Consider the following 24,898-nt stretch of genomic DNA (forward strand, 5'->3'; position numbering starts at 1 on the left):
ACTGAGGATTGGCTGAATGGAGTGTTCTTTTTGCCTCCTGTGAGGCTGACCCTTGGCCAAGGTGGATGGCTTGTCCTGGTGTTTCAGAGGTCAAGGTGTTGACACAGGCAGATGTGAGGTCCCTAGACACCAGGGTCTGTTCTCTCTTCTTTAGAATCCTTGGATGGGTCACATGCCTGGGCCTGGCCCAATCATTGTGGGCGGGGGGTGGGCCTTGGCTGGGGTGGGTTAGAGGCAGAACCTGGTCACACTCACCTTACGGGACACCTTTGACAGCCTCCTCTCTCCCCTGCTGCCTGTTCTCATTCTGCTCTTTGTAAAACATACCTAAGTGTACACACAGACACACACACACACACACCCCATCTTGCTTGGTAGCTTCCACTGCTGAGTTATATCCCAGCCCTTGTGTAGTCCTTGCGAAGTCTCCCTGGGGCTCGTGGGTCAAGTTCTCTGCGTGGCCGCCAGGAGCCCGTGTGATCTGCCTGCACGGCCCACTCTAGCCAGAGGGGCCGCCTCCCCTGCCCCCTCCATGCCCTGCTTGCTGCGATGTTCCCCAGCCTGGAGCGGACCACCCACCGCTCCTGCTCCCTTCCTCTAATTCCCGGTGCATCTCTGCTGCTGTCATCCGAGATGACTCAGCCTCAGGGACCCCCAGCCCCTCCAGGGAGAACTGGCCCCTTTCCTGGTCCCCAGGCCTTTGTGCCTTGTCATGCACTTGTGAGATGGGGGAGGGGATGGGCCTGGATGAGAGGAGACTTGGGTCATCCCGAGTCTGGGTTTGCCTGCTGTCCTGCTGTCTGTGTGGGGCACAGCGAGGGCACAGCCATCGGTCACTGTGGGCTGGCTGCGTCTTTGCCCTGGCATCTCTGGCTGCAGCTGCAGGCTGGAGGGTGCAGAGGTGACCAGGAGCTGGAATGGCCCGGAGCTTTGGGGAAGGGAGAGGGTGGCCAAGGGGTCTGCTGCCTCTGTCCCCCTTGACCTTACCTGCCTGCCCATCTGCTGGGCCCCAGGGAGCAGAGCCTGGTCCCATGAAGACGCTCCTTTCCTTCCTGGCAAGCCTCAGTCATCGGGGTCAGCCTCATTCTTCATGAGAAACACAGGAGCCTCGGACACCCCAAGCCCAGGCCTCACCCAGATCAGTGATCCCAGGCGCGGGTGTGGAGCCCAGGCCCCAGGACTTCATAAAACTCCGGGAGAGTCCAGTGTCTGGCCTAGTCTGACCCCCAGTTGGGGGTGGTCCTGCTCGATCCTGGCTTTCCCTGGGTCCCTCCAGCCGGTTGGGGCAAGTTGCTCAATGGGACCCTCCATTCCCAGCCTTGGCTCTGTGCAAGTGCCCCCCAGAAACCAGGCCATGAGCTCGTGAGAGGCGCTGGCGTGTCGGCACAAGGTCCAGGTGGCGTGGATGGGCACGGGGCTGGCGAGCAGTCTGTCTCCACTGGTCACGCTGCATGGGCTCTGGGCAGGCCCCGTGGAGCTGTCTCCCTTATGGGCCCATGGGTCCCGTGGTCACCACGGCAGCACTGGCCCACGGCCGCCAGCTTGCTCTCGAGGGTCTTCCCTACAGGGTCTCCTGAGCCTGATCTCAGGACCACAGCGGCCTCTGCTGTGGAGATGGCGCCCCCCTGGCGGACTGGGTCCCCTTCAGGCGGTGGCTTTGGCTGTCACAGGCAGTGCTGCCAGAGGGCAGGGACACCTGGCATGGGAGGCTCCCCTGGGGGGTGACTGGAGTTCCCAGGTCTCCAGGGATGGCTGCCAGGCACGACAGAGCCTCTGCGTTTTGTCATTGCAGCCATCACCCGCGCCAGGGCCCCCTGTGTCCGAGCTGCCCAAGCTCTATAGGACTGAGGACTATGTTCCCGTGGACGCCCGGGAGGCTGAGCGCCAATCCCGCTGAGCCTGTCACAGTCCCCTTGGGGGTGAGGCTGGGCCCCAGTACTTGGGTTTCCTCTGCTTTTGTTGTTATTGATTTTTTGCATTTCTCCCTGAGGGGCCTGGGGCAGCCATGTCTCGGGATCTGGGATCCGGTGGCAAGGGTGTCGCCTGCTGCCTGCTATTTTAAGGGATGAGGTGCTGGGTGGGGCAGGCTGTGCCGGGAACCGTGGGCTGCAGTGCGGGCATGTGGCCTGCAGACCCCATGTCCCTGGCCCTGCCCGGCATCCCAGAAAGGTGTGGGCGCTCACTTGTGGTCAGCTGGGAGGACAGTGGGGATGTCAGTTTCTTTTTCGCCCCTGTGAATTTTCTTGGAAGCTGCCCCTGCGCCTCACCCTTGAGGCCTGTCGCAGTCGGCTAGCTCTAAGCCCCTGGCTGAGGGGAGGCTGCAGAACCAGAGGCCAGGGGACGGCCAGGCCCCTGAAGGTGCGTTTCTTTTCCTTTCTTCAAAAGACAGCTTCCTGCTGTTGTCTTGAGTTCTCCAGGTTCTGAAATCCTCAGGGCCCAGCAGACACCGCACCCCTCACACTGCAGTGCAGAGTCAGAATGTCAAGGAAGTGTGAATCTGACAAGATGGCCCTGGACAAGCAGGAACGAGTTGGGTGGTGCTAATGTTTGGGAAATCTCTGGAATTAAAAGATAGAGGTGGGTCTTGTGTTTCAGGAAGAGTCAACATTTTTCTCTTGGGACCACCTTTATGGAAGTATAGCACACATTATAGAAAGGGGCCCCTGTGCCAGGCACTGTGGTGCAGGCCTGTACTCTCAGCGACTTGGGAGGCTGAGGCAAGAGGATCACAAGTTCAAGGCCAGCCTCAGCAAATTATCAAGACCCAGTCTCTAAATAAAAAATAAAAAGGGCTGGGGATGTGGCCCAGTGGTTAAGCATCTCAGGGTTACACACACACACACACACACACACACACACACACACACGAGAAAAAAGAACAAGGCACCTGAGTGTGGAGCACTAGCTGCCCACACGTGGAACACATTTGTGCAGCCCAACCAATGCTGCCAGCACCCAGAGCCCCCTGGGGCCCCTTCCTGTCAGTGCTCCTTGCAGGCTGGGTGTCCTCCTGTGCTGGCGGGGAGGCTGGAGGGCACACGCACCCAGCACGTTGGCTTTGTCACTGGACCTGGATCTGCAGGACTGTCCCTGCTGCCCCGGGTGGCTGCAGTGGGCGTGTTGTATGCACTCTCCGCACCCCATCTGCCCAGGGACAGTGGATTGGATGGGAAGCTGATGTTTCAGACAAGCAGTTAGACACCACTCTCGAAGGCTTCTTCCCCCTTCCAGGGCCTGACCCAGGGACCAGGGAGGGCTGGAAGGGATGCCATGTGACCGAGCCATAGCAGTAGAAGGTCCTAAAACAGAGGCGGGCAGGGCCTGGCAGGAGGGGATCCTGCGGGCGGCGCCTTGCTCTGTGCGCAGCTCAGCGGTTGGCCCGAGCCTGGCTGCTTCCTTCCTGGCCACAGCCTCCTCTTCAGGAAGACCCATGATAATGGCTCCTGCCCGCTGGCTGTGTGTGTGCTCGCCCAGCGCCAGCAAGGGTGGCTGTTGTGGTCAGTGGGCGCGGCAGGGAGGACTGTGTGCTGTTTCTCAGGTGAGCAGTGGCACCCAAGGGTCGGTCTCAACAGCGAGTGGCTTAGGGACTGCCCTTAAAGGTCACAGAACAAGTCGTGGAAGGGTGAGGTGCTAAGATGCACCAGTTTTCCCGGAGTCTCCAAGGACTTTCCCCAGTCAGAGAGGAGGGTGAGGTCACATGAGAACGTCTGTGTGGAAGAGGCCACCAATGACCTGAGGTGGCTGTTCCAGTTTCCTGGTGTTGAATGGCAAAAGGACGCCTGGGGAGAGGGAAGCCAGGACATGGAGCCCGCCAGGAATCCCAGCCCAGTCCCTCCAGCTCCAGGGGCCCTGGCCTGGTGCAGGCCCCTGGTGTGTCCACTGTCAAGTGAGTGGAGTCCTTGACTGCCCACTTCCACAGGCCCCCTCCCAGAGCAAGGGCCACTGCAGCCCGGGACAGGTGACTTTGTTTGTGGCTCTTCCTGTACAAGATCACCAGTAGAAAGGTCACTGCAGATTTTCACAAGAGCAAGGCTCCTGGGTCAGCCACCTTTCCACTTTCCTGGGGTGTGGACTTCATGTCCACCCAAGTAAGAGGTGTCCAGAAGGCCGCTCACAGGGTCGGATCTGGTGGACAGAAATGTGTGGTTGGCTCTGAACTGTTTTAGAGTGTTTTTCTGCTGGGACAACTGGATAACCATCTGGAAAAAATAAAATGAGCTCCACACCTTACTTAGCACGGCTGGCACAGTTCCAGAATCCCAAATGGATCCAGGAGCTGAATGTATAAAAGGCATCTAATTAGGAAGTAGGCAGATACACTGGAGAGGGGACAAAACCCAGAAGCCATAAAGGAGAAAATCTTGATTATACATATAAAATCAAAACTTTTGCCTAGCAACACAAAAAGAAAACAACCAAATAAATCCACACAGAAAACAACAAAAATACCCAGTAAATTTAAGACAAATGACAAATTGGGAAAAATATTTGCAACTCAGTTGTAAAGGAATAATCTCCCTAATATGTAAATAGCACTTAGAGATAAATAAGAAAAAATGGGCAAAGGGTATGAACAGGCATTTCATAGAAAAGAAAATGCAGGTGTTTAAACATGAAAAGACACTCAACCTCAATGTATTCCAGTAAGTAGGAGAGAATATTGGAACTACTCTGAGGGGGTGTGGGTGCAGCTCAGTGGTACAGTGCTTGCCTAGCACGTGCAAGGCCCCCCATGGGTTTGTTTCCCAGTCCTGCCAAAAAGGAAAAAAAAATAATTATTTCTGGAAATTTCTTCACATATCAGGTTGCATTAGAATCTTTAATGACACTGCTGGTAAACTTTTAGACAAACATGCTTTCTTAGGCCTCAATGCTGGGACACTATTCTCCTATCAAAATAAGATGTGTACTCAGACCCAGTACCTACAGCTGTCAGAACCCAGCTTCTACTGAGAAAGACATGATAAAGCACGACAATGGCCCCTGCATTGAAATAGCACACGACTGGGCAGAACTCGAGCATTCCTCAGGCGTTGGCTTTGCATGTCCCCACTGTGGAACAGGAGCAGGTTGTAAAGACGGATCGATCGGGAGTTCTTGTGAGTCGGCATGGAGACGTCGCCAAGATATGAAAGCCAAATGCAGAGAAATGTCCATAATGTGCTACTATCTGTGCAAAAATGAGAGGCATGAGAATTCTCAAGATAAATAAAAACTGGAGAACAGGGCATGTGGGGCGAGAGTGTCCTTTCCACTGTACTTCTTTTTCCTTTTTGGTGTTTACCTATTGAGAAAATCCCCTTAAGACCCACTGCCAGCCGCTGGAAATCAGGACAGGACAGCCATGGAAACAAGCGGCTCCTCCTCTTCTGACACCTGGGGCGTCTGGCAGCCCTGGGCTCATGTGGCAGCAAGGAGCTGGAGCCTCTGAGGGGCTGAGACCCTGAGAGCCAGAGACCCCGGGCTTGGGGACTTCCAAGGATATGTGTGGTGAGGAGATGCCTGCGGGTGGCATGTCCATGGTGGGGGATGGCAGCTGCACTGCAGCTCCAGCCATTGGCAGTCTAGGCCACCTCTGTGCCCAGCTCCCAAATCCCCAGGGATAGGTGGGTCCCATCATAGAGGTGCCTGCTGTCAAGGCTCTTGCTCTGGGGGATGGGAACCAAACCAGACCTACAAGAGGGCTCCACAGCAACAGCCCTCAAGACCCGGAGGCAAACCACACAGCCGCAGAGGCAGCAACCCAGAAAAGGACCATACACCTGATCAAGCAGATTTCTCCCAGGAATGCAAGGTTGGCTGGTTTAACGTTTGAAAAATTAGTATAACAGACAATAAAGGACAGAGCACTTGATTATCTCAGTGGATGAGCATAAAAGCTGACCAAGATCCCGTCTCTAGTCCTGAGAAAGCTCTCCTGCTTGGGGTGAAACGGGCTCAGGGAAAGGGGTTACGTCTGGGCAGACACCTTTCCCCATTCTGTTACAGGGTTCCGCAGGCCCCTGGACATGTTTCGTGGGCCTACGCAGCTCCAGACCTCTCCCTACCCATCTGCAGCAGCAGACCTTGGTCTGGTCAGTCACGCAGGCATCCTGGGCTGGGGGACCTCAGGGAGTTCTGATTGCAGGCAGCTGTCACAGAACCTCCCTGGGAAAGCACTGAGAGTCGGACGGGCAATTGTCAACTGATGGGTGGAGGCAGTGGGTCTGTGGGTCTCCTAGGTTTGCTGGGACTTCTGGTGCAGGGTGAGTCTGGTGGCTTCCTGTGGGGGAGGAGTTAGGGAAAACATAGGGGACATGTATTTGTCAGGATGAACACACGGTTCCTCTGAAGAACCGAACCAGCAAAGCCTGTCTCACCTTGCCCACCGGGAGGATCTTGCCAATTCTTCTAGACTCTCTGCTATGGATTTTACAGGAAGTCATCTTCCTGGAGCCAGGTCAGGGGCCCAAGAGCAGAGGTGGAAGAGTGGCCCAGGAGCATTGTGGTGTCCCCAGGAGCCCACGGCTGCTGTAGCAGTGACCTCCAGGGGCAGGAGTTCTTGGGGTAGGCCAGAGCATCCAGGACACGTGGGGATGCTACTTTGCACAGCCAACAACGTGTTCTACACAGAAGCACCAGGGCCAGTGCCGTCGCGTGGCCCTGTGCTTTAGAATCAGCTGGGCAGCACCCCAGACCAATTATGTCAGACCTCTGGAGGGAGGTGACTTCAAGCTGCAGCTGGGTCCATTTTCAGGGATACCAGTGGAGAGATTTCCCAGGACCAGCCCCCCTTCCCCTCTGGTTCACCTGGGACACAGGTTCCCTTTAAGAAGTGTCCTGTCCTCACCATCCCTCCCATGCCTTCTCGAGTGCAGCAGGAAGTTGGATTTGAACTGGTTTCTGGTTTGGGTTGAGGGGATCCATCTCAGCTGCTGGGTGTCAGAGCAGCCTTGTGCCTGGCCAAGGAGCTGGTGAAGTGAGCAGGTAACCTCTGCTAAAGAAAGCAGATGTCCCTGGAAAAGCACCTGGCGCCTGAGCCCAGGCTGGGCTAGGAACTGTCTCTCAACCCTCAGGTCAGTGCCCCCAGCATGTGGGAGGTGACAAGAGTCACACCAAGACCAAGCTGCTGATTCAGCTGACGAGTCTCACGTGGCGCTGTGCCCAGGATCCAGCTCTGAGTTTCCCTCAACAAACAGCAAGTCTCAGCCTACAGCTGAGACTGTCCTTAGTTTTATCTTCATTAATGGCAAACTGTGCTGGCTCTCCTCTTCTGTAGTGAGTTTCCGCCATTTAAAAAGCGGGGATGAAGCCCACCAGGAACACAGAGCAGCTGCTGAACTGATGTGGCAGAAATGACAATGCTGGCTGTGGCCTTGGGGATCCTGGTCCCAGACGGCACCAGGTGGCACCTTCCCCAAGCCTTCAGGTCAGCACCTGAACCCTGAGGGGTTAATTCCTCTGCAGGGTCACCGTCTTCTGTGAGGGCTGGGGCAAGGCAGGCTGTTCCAGTGCCCAGCGAGTCCCAGGCATGGCTGCTGCGAGGTTCTGAAGACGTGTTCAGTACACATGGGTTCTGGTGGGTCTAGGCAGGTGTGGTCCAGCCCTTGCTCAGAGGCCCTCCCCAGCAACAGGTGCTCTTCTCCTGGAGACGCCAACACAGCTTCGCCTGCCACAGAGCGTCGCCAGGCAGTTCCGCAGCTGTCCTCTTCTTGCTCCCAGACGCTGCCTGGCGCACACAGCGGTCCCAGCCTGCACACTGGGAAAGCCGTTTGTTTCCAGCTGCTTTATCAGTCTCCTTTAAAAGGGCTCCAGTCTGCCGTCAGGAGGTCCATTTCACTTCACTTACAGTAACAAGACTAAAGCTACAGCAAGACTTTTATTGCAAAAAACCAGTCGAGGTTTACATGGCCTTAGGCCTTAAGGCCAGATGGTGGCCTGGAGTGGGGAAGGACAGGAACATTGTATTCTGAACACAACACAAACACACAAGGAAACTACAACAGTGGGGAATTCTGCCCGATTCCATTCAGCGCCTCTGTTCTGGCACAGACCACGGACCTTCCTGCTGGATCCTCGTATTGGACAGGGCATTTGAAAGCGGGATTTGAGGATTTTCAGGTGGTAATTTTGACCACATGCAACTTTCATCTCAGACATTGACTTCTGAGCACAAGCCCACCTAAGTCGTGGGATTTCAAGCACATCAAGTCCCACTGGGTGCTCAGTATTCAGGCTGGAGCAGGCTGATGGTACAGTAGCAGCATGCAGACCATCACCACAGAGCGGCTGTCCTGTGCCACAGGTTTGGATTTGATTTTGAGCCAACCTCCCAGCAGACTGCTTGATGTGCCCAGGTTATCGGCTGCAATGGTCGTTTCTCTGGTCTCTCCTGGTGACCAGTTGGTGATTGTCATGTTGGAAATATCACCTCAGGATAATGAGAGCAGACTTTTCCTTCCTGTGGTCTTTTTTGAGATTTGTCCGGGTGAGATGTCCATGTCAACATTTAGGTGAGCCAATCTTGCAACCAACCCTTACCATCTTGGTGAGCCGCAGGGTTGTTAAGAAACGCGGGGCACAGCAGGTAGAAAACCCAGTGCCTCACTTTGCTTTATAAAGCTGACACAGTGCGTTCTATTTAACTTCATTAGGTACAGATTCTCCATCATGCAGGCTGAGGCACAGTCACATGGAAATGACCTTGGGCCCTATCTTGAGGGGTCAGAGCTGGCAGTTTGAGATATAAGTATAGGAAGACTCCTCAGCACCACAGCCACCACCTGGCCAGCAGCAGTGGGTGACAACTAGTCAAGTGTTTTAGATGAGGGATTTCAGTCTTTAACAGAGGGGTTTTGAAAAGCAGACCTTTATTTGGTCCATTTCTGAAATGGGCACCTTAGTAAATGGGCAGGCATTTGGATCACATAGACACAACCACAGGCAGTAAGAGGGACAAGTCCATTTCTACTCAGATCTTAAGAGGGGACCCAAAGATGTTGGATATACTCCTCCCCATACCGGCCCAATGACAAAGAACCAAAGATGGGATTTTAAATAAACTGGTTTGTGCTGAAGAGGGAGGGAAACCTTAGTCCTGAGTCTGACTCTGGGACTCATTGCTACAAGAAAATTTGAAGTGCAAAAAAGCAAAGCTCTCTGGGATGAGTAATTAGGTTTCTTTATTAGAAATCTGCAGAATTGTTCTGCCTACAGTTCTAGGTATTCTAATTGCAAGGTGGTTTTAAAGTTAAACGATCACCAGATTATTCCAAAAGCAAACAGCCGCAACAACATTCTTTTAAATGGCTTTTATTGAGACAACTTTTAGGGCTTCTGCAACAATTCCAGTTGGGAGTCTGTTTATTTTCAACTTTTTAAGTGGCTGAAACCATTCTCTCAATGGCAGAAGCCCCTTCCACCACCAAAGCAAAGAGGCAGCCTCATCTGCTCAATGTCCAACCAGCAGAGACCCTGGGCCACTCACACCCATGCTACTGAGCAAGTGTCTAGTTCTGCATGCAGGACACCCACCCAGGCTCAGTTCTTCCGACGTTTAAATCAGGCAGAGTTAATTCCCACAAACATGAGATGGCTTCAATTCAGCTGCTATTTCTGACTTGGTAATCTAAAGCACCTTAAATTTGGGGCTACCCTACCCTCAATGTTGGCTGCACAAAATTTTGTAACATAGGTGGTAAAACAGATCTAGGAATTCTGTGCTGGCCCCACAAACCCTACATGCTTTAGTTCACTCTTAAACTTCTGCCCGCATTGTTTTTGAGAAGCCTTAATAATCTTTTAGGGAGCATCTCAGGCAACAAGAATACTTCTTGGGAGAGAGTGTTAGAAAGTTATGGAAGTCATACTTTAGACCTCTTTAAGTCAATGTCCCCAGGGGTGACCGACTTGCCACGATATGGACTAGAGCATCTCATCGTTTTTGCAAGGATGGAAATGCTGAACTAGTCCTGCTCTTAGCCCAAGTTGCTCTGGAGAATCTGCACAGCAAACATACCAGCTCTCTGCACCTCAAGGCCCTGAATGTGGCTCTTCAAAACCTATTAAGAGTCAAAGGCCTGTTTAGCACAACTGTTCCCACGATGAGGTGAAAAGTAACACTTCATTCGTTTAGAAGAAAAAACTAATTGGGTATTAAGATTCTGCTTGCAGATTAACGCCAATTTTTGCTTACATCCTTTTGTGACATTCATATATATATATGTGTGTGTGTGTGTATGTGAGCACAGGCTTTGTCCCTTAACAAAAGGGGAACTGAAGAACTAACGGGTGTTTATACTTTTACAGCTAAAAACACAAAACCAAAATAATCTGTAACAAGTGCCTTGAGAGAAAGCATTCTCTATGTAAATGGCAGATCTCAGTTTTCCACAAGTTTCCCTGGTGAATGTGGCTTCTGTCTCTGATGAAAGAGTGCCATAGCATCAAATGGTACAATATATAATGGACACACAGGTCTGTCGTGGTAATAAAGCAAATATTTACATTAAGCACAATACAGCAATTTATTTAGATGCTTAAAATGAATACAAAGGGAAAAAAAGATCACAAAATTATACATACTACAACAGTGTGTCATATATTAGATGGTATAAATGAACGCACCAGGGTGGTGCTTAACTAAAGATAAACTAAATATCCAAAAGGCAGCACTCATTGGTCTGCTGCTGTAACACAACACACTTTTATACAGATCTAAAAGGTGTCAAAATTAGTAGCTGCAAAGTCAATTCTTGATGTGATTTTTAGCTTAAAAGGTTTCAGAAACAGATCTGAAATACCAGTTTTTGTTTTTGACAGCTGTAATGTCAAGAATATTCAGAACAAGAAAAATTCTATAATACAAGAGAGTCCAGATATATATCTTACGTGGCTGGCCTCTGTTGCAAGATTGTACAAGGTTATGTGCAAAAACTAAGTCTGTCCAAAGGTCCATACTAGCGCAGGTTCAAGCTTTTGCTAGGTAAACTAGATATAGCATTTATTACACAGCAAGGGCAACACTAAAAAAAAAAGAAACAAATCTATGATGGGGCACACAATAACAATATCATAAGCATCACTTGAATAGGTCTAAAAGACTGTACAAATATACATTTCAACTATTCAGAATGAATACATGAAAAAAAAAAATCCAATTTCCCCAAGTCTACTGTACACATGAGACTGGTAGCTTGTATGTTGGTCCTACATGACCATGTGAATCAGGTAACGCTTCTCAAGGACATCCAACCAAACATTGTACAGAGGGAAAGGAATATTGAAAGGCAGATAAAAGAAACCTCTGCTTTTCCTCATGTGCGTTCGTGAGCCACCAGCTTAGGGTTTTTCACATTTAGTTACCGTGTCTGTCAGAGAAGTTTCCAAAGCCGAGATCAGCCAAACGTGCCATAGACTTAGAAATGACCAGTGGGACTGCAGTGGCCATGTGTCCCCACAGCCTGCTGACCAGTCCTCCCAAGGCAGTACCACTTAAAGAGCTTTGCAGTCAGACTGAAAGAGAGTTCCTGCCGCTGCAGCGTGTCCCCAATGTGGCCTCCCAGGCGCTCACGCCTGCTGGCTGCTCAGTTTAACTCCGGTTAAGCTGCCGTGCATCGGCTCAGCTACTCCATCAGTCATGTTGTCAAACTGCTCCCCGTCCTCACTGTCAATTGTGCTATTCTGCCACTCAATTTGGGGGTTAGGTAAGCGCTCACTGTTCTCTGGTGTGTTCTTCCACTGTGACTGGTCCTTGGACCAAAACCCTTCCACTTTTCCATAGGAACTATTCTTCCACTTCAACTGCTCTCTGTCACCTTGCACGGGAGCCTTTTTTTTGGCAGCTGGCTTACTGCTCCTGGCATCTTCACTCTGGGAAGATTCATCAGACCAGGTTCCTGGTTTCACCTCACAAGTGTTATCCTCGAAGTCCGACAACTGCTGGGAGCCAGGCCCACTCTCAGAGGGCGAGGCCCCGTCCTTCCACTCAACCACATCGTCTTGGTCAACCTCGCTGTCAGAGGCGTCCTGCATGAGTTTGGTTGGCTCCTCAGTCAAATGAACAGTTTCATATTTTGAACCATCCTCCTCTTTTTGGTCTAGCTTCTCATCAGATTCTAAAGCATCCTCAGGAATTATCTTCGGTACATGCTCCTCTGGGTTATCATTAGGGATTTTAGGCTCAACTTCAAAAACAGGATCAAAAGGGCTACCACTTCTATTGGAGTCTTCTTCTAAATTTTCAAAACTATCTGAGGAACTGTCATCCTCCTTCCCAAGGATAAGCTTTTTGTCAACAGTCTTACTAGCATTGACTCTGGAATCCTTCTCATCATGATTTTCAAACAGCCATTCCGCATCAAAATCCATCTCATGTTTGACTTTATTTAATTCTTTCATGTTAAATCCAAGCAACACCCCAGGCTTGTACTTTTCACAATCACGAACACACTTCTTCCGTTTGTTACTAAAATGGGATGCAATGTCGCTCTTCCACAACCACAAGCTGGCTGCCAACTTCTCAATTTCTCTCCTGGTGGGATAGGGCTGTTTGTTGAAATACTTTGTTAGAAAGCTTTTTCTAGCTTCATAGGAATCATCTTCGTGACCCTTGGGGTCTAAAGCTAAAACGACAGGCTCTTCAGGCTTCTCTTCAAAGCAGCCAGGTGAATCACTGTCATCATCCAACTTTCGTTTTTTCAGCAAGGGAAACTCCATTTGCTCATAGGTGCGCTTCACAGGTGCCAGGCCTGGAGACTGATTAAGCCGAGAGGGTGCGTTCGTCTTATCCTGGCCGTTCTGGGTCTTTCCGACACCCCTGCAGTGCACCAGATGTAGAGTGATAGTTGAGGCGGTCATGTTGCTGGTATACACACCCAGGCAGTGGATGCATTTGTAGGTGAGCTTTTTCTCCACTGGATGAACCGTCTGAATAACCTGGTGCCTCTCTCGTAAATGATGTGCAAGTGCATCAGATATGGGTCCTTTCAGGATTGAAAAGCAAAGAGGGCAAAGGGTTTTTCCAACATCTTTCTTATAGGGCACTGCAGCTTGAGGTGAACTTTTGACAGGGATATCTGCCTTTTCCTGAACTTTTGGTTGTGGCTTTGGAGGAACTGGAGGGTTATTCTGGGCATGGTAAGCAACAGATTCAGCGGGGGCATCCCTCAGGTTATAGGTGGTTACCAGGAGATGGATGTTAGTGTGACTTCCTTGCTGCAATGTCAAATCAAAACTCAAAGTAGAATCCGTTTTAGGTCCCATCTCTTCGTCTATGTGAACCATTCGCATGTGTGCAGCCATCTTTTCCACGTCATTGAAAGTTGACCGGCAGTATGGACAAGATAGACCATGAATTAACATATGGTTGAGCAAGGTGTCTGTGGGCAAATAGCGATTACAGTAGAGGCATTTGCTAGTAAAATTGTGTATCTTCATAATGTAGTTGGCCACTGCTGGGACTTTCTCAGCTTTATGTTCTTTTTCGAAGTGCACACTATAGACATTTTCAGGAAAAAGCTCATTACAGATTGTACAAATTTTCCACTTTTGAGTTGCAGAAGTATTGGCTGGGGGGGGACCTGTGGCAGCTGCAGGAGGTTTGGAACTGGACTGACCTAATACTCTGGAGGCCTGGGACTGGGAGAGGGAAGGAGACTTTAACTGGCCTGATGAGAGAGAAGAGGCATTAGCAGCCTGTAGGGAGTATCTTGCTGGTGCCTGGGACCTCTGCTCTGTCCCAAGGCCATAAGATCTTCCATTTCCACTTGGGAGTAACTGTTTCACAGACTGAGACTGCTGAGGGATGGAAACTGGTGCATTGCCACCTAGACCCAGTCTCATTGATTGACCAACGCCGTAGCCCTGGCCTACAGACTTGACTCCATAGTTATTCTGCTGCAGGTGAACATTGGACATCATGTTGACTCCTGTGGAATTTAAGTTAGGCTTTGGTATTGACAGTCGATTCACCATCTGCTGTGATGGTAAAGACCGGACATTTCCAGAAGCAAGGGCACCAATTCTTGGTGGGAGTCCCATGCCCTTTTTCTCTTGAGGTTTGGGAGCAATTAGCATCAAGGGTTTGGATCGGGGAACCACCACATTTGTGTGTCCGATCATGGCAGTGACCTGATAGCCTATGCGTTCGTGGTCTTCGATGACATGTTGTACCAAAGCTTCATAGGACTTTGGCATAAAAAGGCATCGCTTGCAGTGAATACTACACTCTTCCCGGGCACTTGAGCCTAAGGGGACTGCACCATTGAGAGACTTTTCTCCTGCCTTTGCTATGTACGGTGCTGCCACATGCTGAAAATGTTCCCTGTAAATGTGCTTCCTAACTATTTCATAAAGAGGATCTCGGTAAGTGCACTTCTTACAGTAATAAACAGCTTGCTCTACACTGTCAGCCTGCTTAGGTTTAAGGCCATCGTTTTTGTTTTTATCTTTGAAAGTGCTGAGGCTGCTACTTGGTGCGCTGGCGTTTGGAGCATGAAAAATTTTAATGTGTGTTTCCAAAGTCTTTTTGTCTGCATTGAAGGTACAGTAGGGGCAATTAAGGAGAATTCTATTTTCAAAGTCTTCACTATGAACATTCCGGAAATGACTTTTGTAGGCAGAAAAGAATTTTGAGGAAAAGGGACAAGCACTGCAGCAAAAAGGTTTTGTCCGATAGTCCTAAAGAAAACAGAAACTGGAATCAGAATACCAGTTCAGGTAGGCAAAAAACAAGACAACTTGCTACTTCTAGAATAACAACTCTTAATGCACCAATTTCAGCATGGTTGATTTCCTCTTGCAGAATAAATTCATGAAAGAGATACTCATATAAAAAAGCTATTTTAAACCAGATATTTTAATTTGTGTCCCTACGTGTAAATTAAAAAACTCAACACCAAGTTCTTCCTCACTGTTTAGAAAAGACCAGAGTCATATTTATTGGTTTCTGACAAAACAAAGACAAATCGCTTCAATATAAACATTTTACAGTTACCAATAATCATGAGTTGAGTGCAGTGGTACATGTAATCCCAGGTCTGTAATCCCAGAGGTTATAGACCCAGAGGCTCAGGAGGCTGAGGCTGGAGGATTTCCAAGTTCAAGGTCAGCCTCAGCAATTTAGTGAGGTCTTAACCAATTCAGTGAGATCCTACCTTAACATAATAAAAAATAAAAAGGACTAGGGATGTAGCTCAGTGATAAAGTACTCCAGGGTTCAATTCTTAGTACCAAAATAAACAAACAAATAAATAAACAAAACAAACCATGAAATCATCCTCAGTTTGTAAATCAGGAACTTTTAGGGACTTCAGATTTATGATATAGTAAAATTCAGGGCTCAGAATATTTAATGCAATTAAGACAATTTACAAAAAAATATTTTTAGTTGTAGGTGAACACAATATCTTTATTTTTTTAAAGGTGGTGCCGAGGATCATCTAACCCAATGCCTCACACATGTAGGCAAGCTCCCTACCACTGAGCCACAACCCAGCCTGCAATCAGACTTTTTTAAGAGATAAAGATATATCATTTTGGGGCTGGGGATGTGGCTCAAGCGGTAGCGCGCTCGCCTGGCATGCGTGCGGCCCGGGTTCGATCCTCAGCACCACATACAGACAAAGATGTTGTGTCCGCCAAATACTAAAAGAAATAAACATTAAAATTCTCAAAAAAAAAAAAAAAAAAGATATCATTTTTAAAGTATACTATAGTATTCACACTTCACTGCTAATTAAAAAACCTACTGATTTGTAAAGTCAGCTTTTTTCTATAAGTTTTGCTATTCTTTTTCAAGTAGGAGTAGCTTTAAAAGGGTTAACGAAGTGACAGCTGCTTTAATTCAAATTAATATGTCAAATAAAAATGTCCTATAGACTGTGAAGGCTGCCTGATGTTATGCATTAATGCATATGGATCACACTGATATCAAATGATGATATGACTATATCTGGAGACAGGGAAACATGCTCAAGGAGAGGTTGTTTCTCCCTAGAAACCTGCTTTTTTTCAGAGGCCACCTTGAACCAAAATGAGATTCTCTGGTTTTCCTCAAGACTCAACTCTTCTCTAGAATTAGGCTGTGAAACTCTGATTCATAAAGCTGACGTATGGTGTGCCCACCTAGAAAGCTCTCCACAAGAAGACTACCGGTTAATACCTTTCCCTAGGATATGAGTAAGAAAGAACCACCTAAACACCTGTGTTAGAGTCTGAAAGGATGAACTCCCTGTTGAGTATGTTCCACCAGATGAACAATCACTAGTGCAGGGTTAGAACTTTTAATTTGAATTGACAATCATTTTTTCCTACGGATAAACAAACACCGTCTATAACTCCCTCTTTCTTATTTCTTTCATTTATCTGTGATTGTTGGCACCACAATTATTGTTTTTAATGCCAATTTACAAAAAGTTAAACATCTGTCACTGCCACACTACAGTCACCTACCCCACCCTCTCAGAAACTGGATGCCACTAACAGACAAATAAGAAAACCTTAATAGAAGAGTATGACCTTCCTTCTCTAGAAAACATAAAGATGGCAACACAGACAAGATAAACAGACTGATAGAGAAAACATTTCAGAAACAAAAGTATCAAGGCACTTGTAAAAGGGCAGTCTGCTACACCCCAGGCCTTCAAACTTTTTAAAAACAAAATCTTCTTTCGTTCTTTCACTTGGAAGTTCAGTCCAGTGACAAAAAGACAAAAAGTTCTTACTTTTCCCTACCACTTAGGAAAATACACAGTTTTGCTATCTTCCATGTTAGGTTATTATCCATCAACACTGTATGACTGTGAAAGGCCTAGAGCCGAAATTGGGGTGTACCAAGGATTACTGCCATTTGGGGAAGTCTTTTGTGCCACTTACCTGGTTTTTTGTAAGTGAAGGGTCCCACAGTCCTACATCTTCCCATGTAGTGTTTTTCAAATAAAAGTCATTAGGTTCAAACTGCTTAAAATCCTAGAAAACAGTGAAAGAAGTTTACAAAAACATAGTGGCATCAACTTTACATTTACATGTAAATCCTACCTCTTAGCCAGGGTTGGGGAGAAGCACAGGAAAACCAACCCCAAGACTTAAACCAGGAATGGTAAATCTCTTATGATTTACAGAAAAACGTATGGCATTAAACATTTTATACCTACATTCCCCTAGTGGTCAGCCAGGCTTCCAGTGAAACTGATGGAAGTTCTATTTAAGTAAAAAATCCAGTCACATGTCAAAACCAGTAGAGCACCATGGCTCATCAAGGGTAGTACTGGAGGGGGGTCTCTGATGGGTCAAAAGGGCCAACAAATGTTCACTAATAGCTCTGCAGGTGCGATATTCTGGTTCTGTCGGGGGAAAAAAAGATATTTTGGGGGATGGAGTGGGAGATCAATCAGGAAGAAAACTCAGGACTTTTAAACCCAAAAAGAAGGAAAGAAAGCTATTCAAAGACAGTAAGCAATGTGATGTTACATTTGTAGTCTTCTGTAAAAAAACTAAATCCCCCCAACCCCCACAAGATAAAAAAATCTTAGGATAAAAATCCCCTTGCTTCTAAATGGTTCACAGTTTAGGGTGGAAAAATCAAGTACATGCAAATTCCAGAGTACATAATGTATATAGTAACAGGAGGAACAAATCAAACGTAGGATAGAAAAGGTACCTTAATATCTGCATTATTTATTTCTGTGAAGATGACCCCGCGGAGAGCAGAGTTGAATGGACTGTTTTATCTGGGCCGATCTACCTGAACTTGGGCGGTTGAAGAGGGGCTACTTCCACACTGGGGACCACACAACTAGAGAAGCCCACTTTTGAGAAGCTTCAGTCTCCACAATATGCCCCTGGAGTATTATTAGTGGGATTCAGGAAAAGAAAACTTGTTCTGTGAATGAATTGCTTTTATACTCCCAATTTTATTCAAACATGTTCCAAGCACCTCATGTATGCCAAGCACTGTGTAGGTGCTGGGGATAAACCGACTAACAAGGTGGTTATGGCCCCTGGCCAGGTGAAACTTACAGGTTAGTGGGGAAAACAGCTTGAAACATTTCTTTTCAATCAGAGCTTCTGACCAATTAACCATAAGATTTGGAGCAATGAGAACTGGAAAAGGAGCAGACATTATACTGGTATCCCACTGGGCTGTATAAAGCTCACAGAATAAAAAGTCTAGAAAAACAGTTTGTAAAGGCCAAACTGTTAACAAGGGGAAGAAAATAGTCTCTGATGGGTCAAAAGGGCCAACAAATGCTCAAATCCTAAGGAAAGAGACGACAAGCACCCAAACAACCATGCCTCAACAATCAGAAGGTCACCAGAACATTCAGGCCTATCAGAATGAGAACAGGCTCGAGTCTACAGCCCCCTTCCTCAGCTGCTCCCCTCCTCCGACTGCAAACTGTAGATAAGAATTCCTATGCTCCCCCCCTACCAAAGGTGGTGTTTGTATTGAGGACTAAATCCATAGACAATCTTAAAGTACGTAGTGCAACTGTCTGACATGCTCCAGCCCTCCATGACAGCTGTGTCTGCTTCAGGATGCAAAGATCAAAGAGCCCATTTTAGGGACAAAGGAACAAGTTATGCTTAGAGTTTTGGCGAAGCTAATGCTATGGTTAGAATTCAGAATCACACCTAACATTTAGCGATCCTGACCATTGACACAAAGTAATGGATCAGAAGTGGAGTCACGTTAAAATTAAAAAAACGGCATGCTACTTACTTCTATATGTTCTTTACAGTATTCCAACCCAATGTCACTAAGTATTTTTTTCACAGTTTTCCGGGCTTTTCTTAAACTGCCAAGATTGTTGACAGGAAGTTGGAACATAGTTTCTATTGGAAAAAAAAATTTAAGTCAAAGTCAAAACATGTACAACTTGTAATATTTACTAATCCACTGATGATAGACTCCCAAACCCTGGCTCCATCTCACAAAAAAGGTGAGTAGATATCCTTATCTGGTATTGTTTGAATACTTAAAGCAGGCAGGCAAAAATAAGAGCTCTTATTTTTCCTATTTTTAATTTGAGATGGGGCTTTGCAATGCTGCCCAGGCTGGCTCAGAACTCACACTCCTCCTGCCTCAACCTCCCAAGTAGCTGGGATCATAGGTGTGCGCCACCACACCTGGCAGATGTTTTCTATTTTTTTGACAGGATATTTTATGCTACAGATTGACTTCTGAGTCTACTCTGGCACAATTCTGATTAGGCTTTAAAAAACCATTCCAGTGATGATCTTAAAGTTGAGAATTAGGAAAATTATACCAACCAATTATTTTTAAATCAAGTATGAGTGCTTTTCTCCTTGTGATGTTGAACCTCTGAAAATAGAAAGTGCTCAGCATTTCAGCATGATTACCACACAATTGTGTCATGAAAAAAAGGTTTTTGTGGTTTGGGAACTGTCCTGTAGTTTCTGTGTATTCCCCAAACTAAAGACACCAACAGCTGTGTGACTCACTCCTGAGCTGGCAACACACCTGGACAAAGGCACTCACTATGGCCACTGGATGAATGTTGAGATGGGGAAAGAAAAGGATGAGGGCTGTAGGCTAACTTAGGGCATCCTTTGGAAAAAACCAAAAGCCTGTATGTAAGGGAATTGAAAAATTGTTTGTCCTAGTTCATTTTATCAGAAATCTAGATCCATTTTCCCAAGTTTCTTAAAAAACCAAGATTTGTGTTTAATAATAATAAAATAAAATTAGTAAAATTTAGGCACTTGAAAGTGTGTATATTTTCCAAAGTGACCATAAAACTTTCATAAAGTCTGGCAAGAATTTGTCATTAATTTAATAATCCAAATCCAAAGCAATTTTGCAGAATAAAATAGCTCTAAGAGCAAAACCAGCAAAAACAAATGCCAAAACACCAGGAATTCAAATTTAATATATGCAAATATGGCCTTCTAATTAATAAAGGCTGTTAGGCTATAATACCACTACCATTTGTAAACTGCAAGTCAACTAATCCAATTGTAATATCATGTTACTTCATTTATTAGTCTACTCCAAAAATCAACATTAAACTATGGAAAATGGAAGGAGGGGTGGAACCTACCAAAACAAACAACTCCCAGAAATTCTGAATTTGGATATCTTACTAACACTTATAAGTCTGAAAATATCCTATACACAGCACTAAAAGTTTAACTGAACCCCAAAGAGAAAAGCATTAATTGAAACCACTTCTCAGCCTTATCAAGCTAACTTTAACCAGTGGCTTTGGTGTCCCTGTTTTCTCTGCCATGTCAGTACAGGAATATAAACAAAGCCGGTTCCCTTCTCATTATCCTCCAGCCAGGAGCTCCTCCTCCCACAAAGGGCTACATGCAAACGTCTTAGTCTTTTCTATGCCTAACACAACACAAACGATTCCTCAAGTCTCACCTGACTCTACCAGTCAATGTCAGAATTATGAGGGGCCATGTGAAACACAACAAGGGTCCTATATTTTTTCATCCTATTACTGTTAATAAATCTAAGTTTGGGCTGGAGTTGTGGCTCAGTGGTAGAGCACTTGCCTAGCATGTGTGAGGCACTGGATTCGATTCTCAGCACCACATATAAATAAATAAAATAAAAGTCCATTGACAGCTAAAAAATATTTAGAAAAAAAAAAAAAGAAATCTAAGTTCAAATCAATTGTTGGTTTCAGGATTCATTAATGTTATGATTTTACTTTTGTTTAAATTACCACAAGCCTCAAACCCCTTTGAATTAGAAACTTAAGATACTTCAGTGACTGAGGGCTGGGATCAGAATAAGAAATTGTCTTGAGATCAAGGGCCCTTTCTTCACTTTTGAAGGTAAAGAAAAACAAAATGTTTACAATCATTACTCTTAGGAAGGAAGATGGCTTACAATAATGTCAGTCTCTGTCCTAGAGATGAACTTTTGACAGCAGTTCAGAGGGATAGGTGTATTTTTTTCCTTGGTGGCTAATATACACTCTTTAGCCTTCTTGGTTATCATGATGGTCATTTTTACTATTATCCCAATCCTAATCCCAAGAAGAGCTTTCTTCCATCTTATGGAATTAAAAAAGGCAAAAAAAAAAAAAAAAAAAAAAAAGGATCATTTAATGGAGCTACACTCACTCATCTTCAAAGCACCTACACTTTGCCAGTCACTTTGTTGGGATGAGAGGTAAATGCCACACAGCCTGCCCCTTTAAAGATGCACTGCTGCTGGAAACGGTCCCAGGGGCATGCAGAAGGCCCTGAAGCAGCAGAGTTCAGACACTTGTGCCAGTCTCCTCTTAAAATCACCCTGCACCACACAGATGTGCTGTCAGCTTAGGAGGTCCCCCTCCACTGGAGCAGAATGTATATAACCAACAAGTCTCCTTATTAGGTGACCAATAAGAGTATTTAATCTCTGTAGACACTGATAAAAACAGAGTGGAACATATGCTCCAAACATGACAGTGATGCTAAAGGAGAGTGGGGACCTGCCACCACCTGAAGAAGGCAGAGGGAGAAAAGATGCCTAAAGGACAGCACTCCTCAGCAGCCCTGCCCCCAGGCTTTTCAGATATATGAGCAAGCACATTATCATTTCTGCTTAAGCTTTGTTCCAACTAAGTCTTGGGAGAACCACTGGGCAGTGGCCATAGGAGAGGGAGTAATCAAGAGGGAAAATGGGGCATTTTATACTGAATAGTCGAACTTGTGAATGGGTGTAGTAGGAGAAGTAGAGTTTGTCAGGAGACGTAGTTATTCTCAAAAATGCCTTTGTTCTATTTCATTAATCCAAAACAAAGAGAGGTATGGAAGGGGTCAAAACACTTCCTAAATTCTAAAAGATGTGGGGGAAAGTTTAATAACCTACTAGTAACAGTTAACAGATGCAAATGTTGTATTTATGACTGAAAGTAGCTTTCTGGTAAGCATCTGCCATCTGATGAACTAGATTAAAACCATTGTTTTTTGAGAATGATCTGAATACATTTTTTTGACTGGACTAACCATACTCTTTCCTATGGATCTTGGCAAATTATACCCAAACCTACAGATGAGGTCCCAGACATTAAAGTGTATTAATCCAGGCCACCTTCTACTCATGGTGCTTTCTTAGAAAGCAAGAGTCAATGGCTGGAGATTCACCTAGGCCCTAAGGTGATGGATAAATGAAAACCACATAAATAATACCCACATTCCAACCTCCCTCCACCCTCCAAATATCAAAAGCAAAAAGCACTTTTTTTAGTTTAAATACCAAGCAGGTAAATATAGGTAAAGAGAGCTGGATCAAAGGAAATAATCTCTCTCGGTAGGCCGACATCAATAACCCACCAAAGAGGCCATTAACTGACAAACCTTTTGCAAACAACTACTCTGCCAAAAGCTCTGGGTCTAGTCAGTCTGTTCAGGGTTGAAGGAGGAAACTCCAACAGCTGACAGTGCCAATTTGGGAGCTTAGGTTAAGTTTGCAGGACACAATACAACACCACCTGTAAACCCTTGGCCAGGCACAGAAAAATCAAACCAGGAAGAAAAACAAGCCTCCAAATTAAATGTGTCCATATTACATATTAAGCTATTTCAATTAAAAATCTAATACAGCGTTTTCTAGAATGTTTTCCTATTTTAATGTGCATTCTTACTTATGTTTCCAGAATTTTTAAAAAGTATTTTTTTAGTTGTAAATGGATGTTTTAATTAATTTATATGCGGTGCTGAGGATCAAACCCAGGGCTTCACACATGCCAGGCAAGTGCTCTACCACTGAGCCACAACTCCAGCCCCTCTAAAATTTCTAACAACAGTATATGGTGCTTATTTAATGTCAGTATACACACAACAGCGAATATGACAATGAGTCCAATTATACATTGTAGGTATAATCTGCTCTTACACTGAGAACTACAAGGATGGTTCGTTTTTCTGTTAACACCTAAACACAAGCTGCTTAGTCCAAACAAGTGGTTTTCTTTTTTTTTTTTTAAGAGTATATTCTTTTTTTTAAAATATGTATTTTCTTTTCTTTTTTTTAAATGTGGTGCTGAGGACTGAACCCAGGGCCTCGGACGTGCAAGGTGAGTGCTCCACCACTGAGCCCCAGCCCCAGCCCTCAAACCAGTGGTTTTTCAATCCACGACTTTTCTGCAGTGCTGGGAAGGGACCCAGGGTCTCATTCATGTTAGACAGTGCTCTACTAAGCTATACACCAGTGCACCTTTTTTTCTTAAAGTTGTGAAACCCTCATTTTCAAAGAAATCTTAAGTGAAATATTAGAGATTAAAAAGTGGAGACAGATGGTTACATTTTAAAGGGAGAGGGAAAAATATCTTGCTTCTAAGCCTCAATCTCCTTGAAACACTTAACAATCAAATCAAGAAAGTGGTATAGATTTATGCCAAAGGGACAGTCTACTGAGATGCAGACTCTGGTGCCCAGTGGGCAATTCTACTAAAGCAAAATTTTAACAGTTTTCTGAAAAATCTCTATAAATAAAATTAGTCTGATGAGTTTATGAAGTTGCAGGAGTCCACACAGGAAGCTCAAAGGATCAGAACATACATTTATACTGTGATGCTGTCTTTTTAATATTTCTACATTAAAGTTACAAAGAAAAATACAGTGGTAGAAGGGGGTTTAAAGGCTGGAAATGATGCTACTTACTACTAGTGAAGAAAAATGGCAGCTGAACAGAAAATTAGGAAGACATTCAAGTTACTACTTTATATAAACTATGTCATTTTTCATAACATTAGCAACCCAAATTAATATGTAGGAAACTCAGACCCTTGATACTGAACTAAAAATGAAGTACTCCAATTAATGCTGATGCTAGCTAATATCTACCTAAAGATCTCATAACCCCCACTGAGGTTCCAGAGATTTTTGAAGTTTCTTTAATTCAATGGGCTAACTTAAAATGCTAAGTTATGCTGGCAATCTTCTAAGGGGAGGCATTTATAATAAGATTCTTATAAGGAGAATCAAAGCTCATGATAACACTTTCTTCTTCTTCTTCTTCTTCTTGAGAACAGATCTTCTTGTGGCACACCTGAAATCCCAACTACTTGGGAGGCTGAGGCAAGAAGATCCCAAGTCCAAGGCAGTTCTGGCAACTTAGCAAGACCCGTTTATCAAAAAAGGGGTGTGCGTGGATGAAGTACCTCTGGGTTCAATCCCCAGTACTGAAAAGGGGGAGGGATGACACAAACCATTTAGGCAGAATAAAATACAATTCCCACATTCATGCAGTCTCTTTCCTATGGCCACATAATCAATACCTGTCAACAAAATCACTGAGTCAAAGTGTGGTCATGGTAACCCGTAAGCCCTTATCATTCTTGACTCTACTGGGACTTGCAGCTGAAGCAGCAAGCACAAACACCTATATTTGCTTTAAGAGTGTCACTAAGTGCTACATTTAAACTAAACTATCAGTAAAAAAGTGTATATAGTTATATTTTTATGAATGAACCCCATACAGCCTTGCTAGAACAGTCCTCCAGTGAGTGACCAGTTGAAAGCTTGCATCCAGCCTGAAAGCAATCCTCCATCCCATCTTTTTCTAAAACACAGCCCTGGGCAGCAGAAGCTCCTTTCTCTCTTCTGCATGCAGGCAGAAGACCTGCAAGATGCCAGCAATTCTTCACAGAACAGTAGCCAGGGGTCTCCTCCTTTCACCACTTTCCAATCCTAAAAAGCTAAGTAACAGATCATTTTTTGACTATCTACGGGCAGAATGATAAAACTACAAAAAGTAAGAAAATAAAGTTTGGTCTTCTCTTTCCTTAAGCTAAGCAGATGTATAGTAGAGCTGAGACTAAAACAGAGAGCTTTCTGGAAAGCCAGGAGGACTAAGAAAAACTACTTTGCAAATGATGACACGTTTGTACTGAAAGCTAAAATCTGAATAGTGAACATTAATTATATTGTTAGGATAATCATATCAGAATAC

At 45.7% G+C, this 24,898-nt stretch overlaps 2 protein-coding genes across 5 annotated transcripts in view; one reads left to right on the forward strand and one right to left on the reverse strand.

The window, feature by feature from the left end:
- The window catches only part of BCAS4 (breast carcinoma amplified sequence 4), a 271,892-nt gene that overhangs the window by 47,858 nt on the left and 199,136 nt on the right, over positions 1-24,898 (forward strand). The window lies entirely within an intron of this gene.
- Positions 10,487-24,898, reverse strand: part of ADNP (activity dependent neuroprotector homeobox) — a 30,233-nt gene continuing 15,821 nt past the window's right edge. For 2 of the 4 annotated variants that reach the window (XM_081293104.1, XM_081293103.1), the window contains exons 2-4: positions 18,701-18,813; positions 16,855-16,947; positions 10,487-14,658 (exon numbers count right to left, since the gene is read on the reverse strand). In XM_081293104.1, coding sequence (XP_081149230.1) covers positions 11,548-14,658; positions 16,855-16,947; positions 18,701-18,808 — 3,312 coding nt within the window. In that variant the 5' untranslated portion in view covers positions 18,809-18,813 and the 3' untranslated portion in view covers positions 10,487-11,547. Of the gene's footprint in view, positions 14,659-16,854; positions 16,948-17,638; positions 17,660-18,700; positions 18,814-24,898 lie in introns of those variants that run through there. The other 2 variants (XM_081293106.1, XM_081293105.1) reach the window with 2 other exon arrangements.

The sequence above is a fragment of the Spermophilus citellus genome (assembly GCF_964194105.1).
Source record: "Spermophilus citellus genome assembly, chromosome: 4".
NCBI lineage: Eukaryota > Metazoa > Chordata > Mammalia > Rodentia > Sciuridae > Spermophilus > Spermophilus citellus.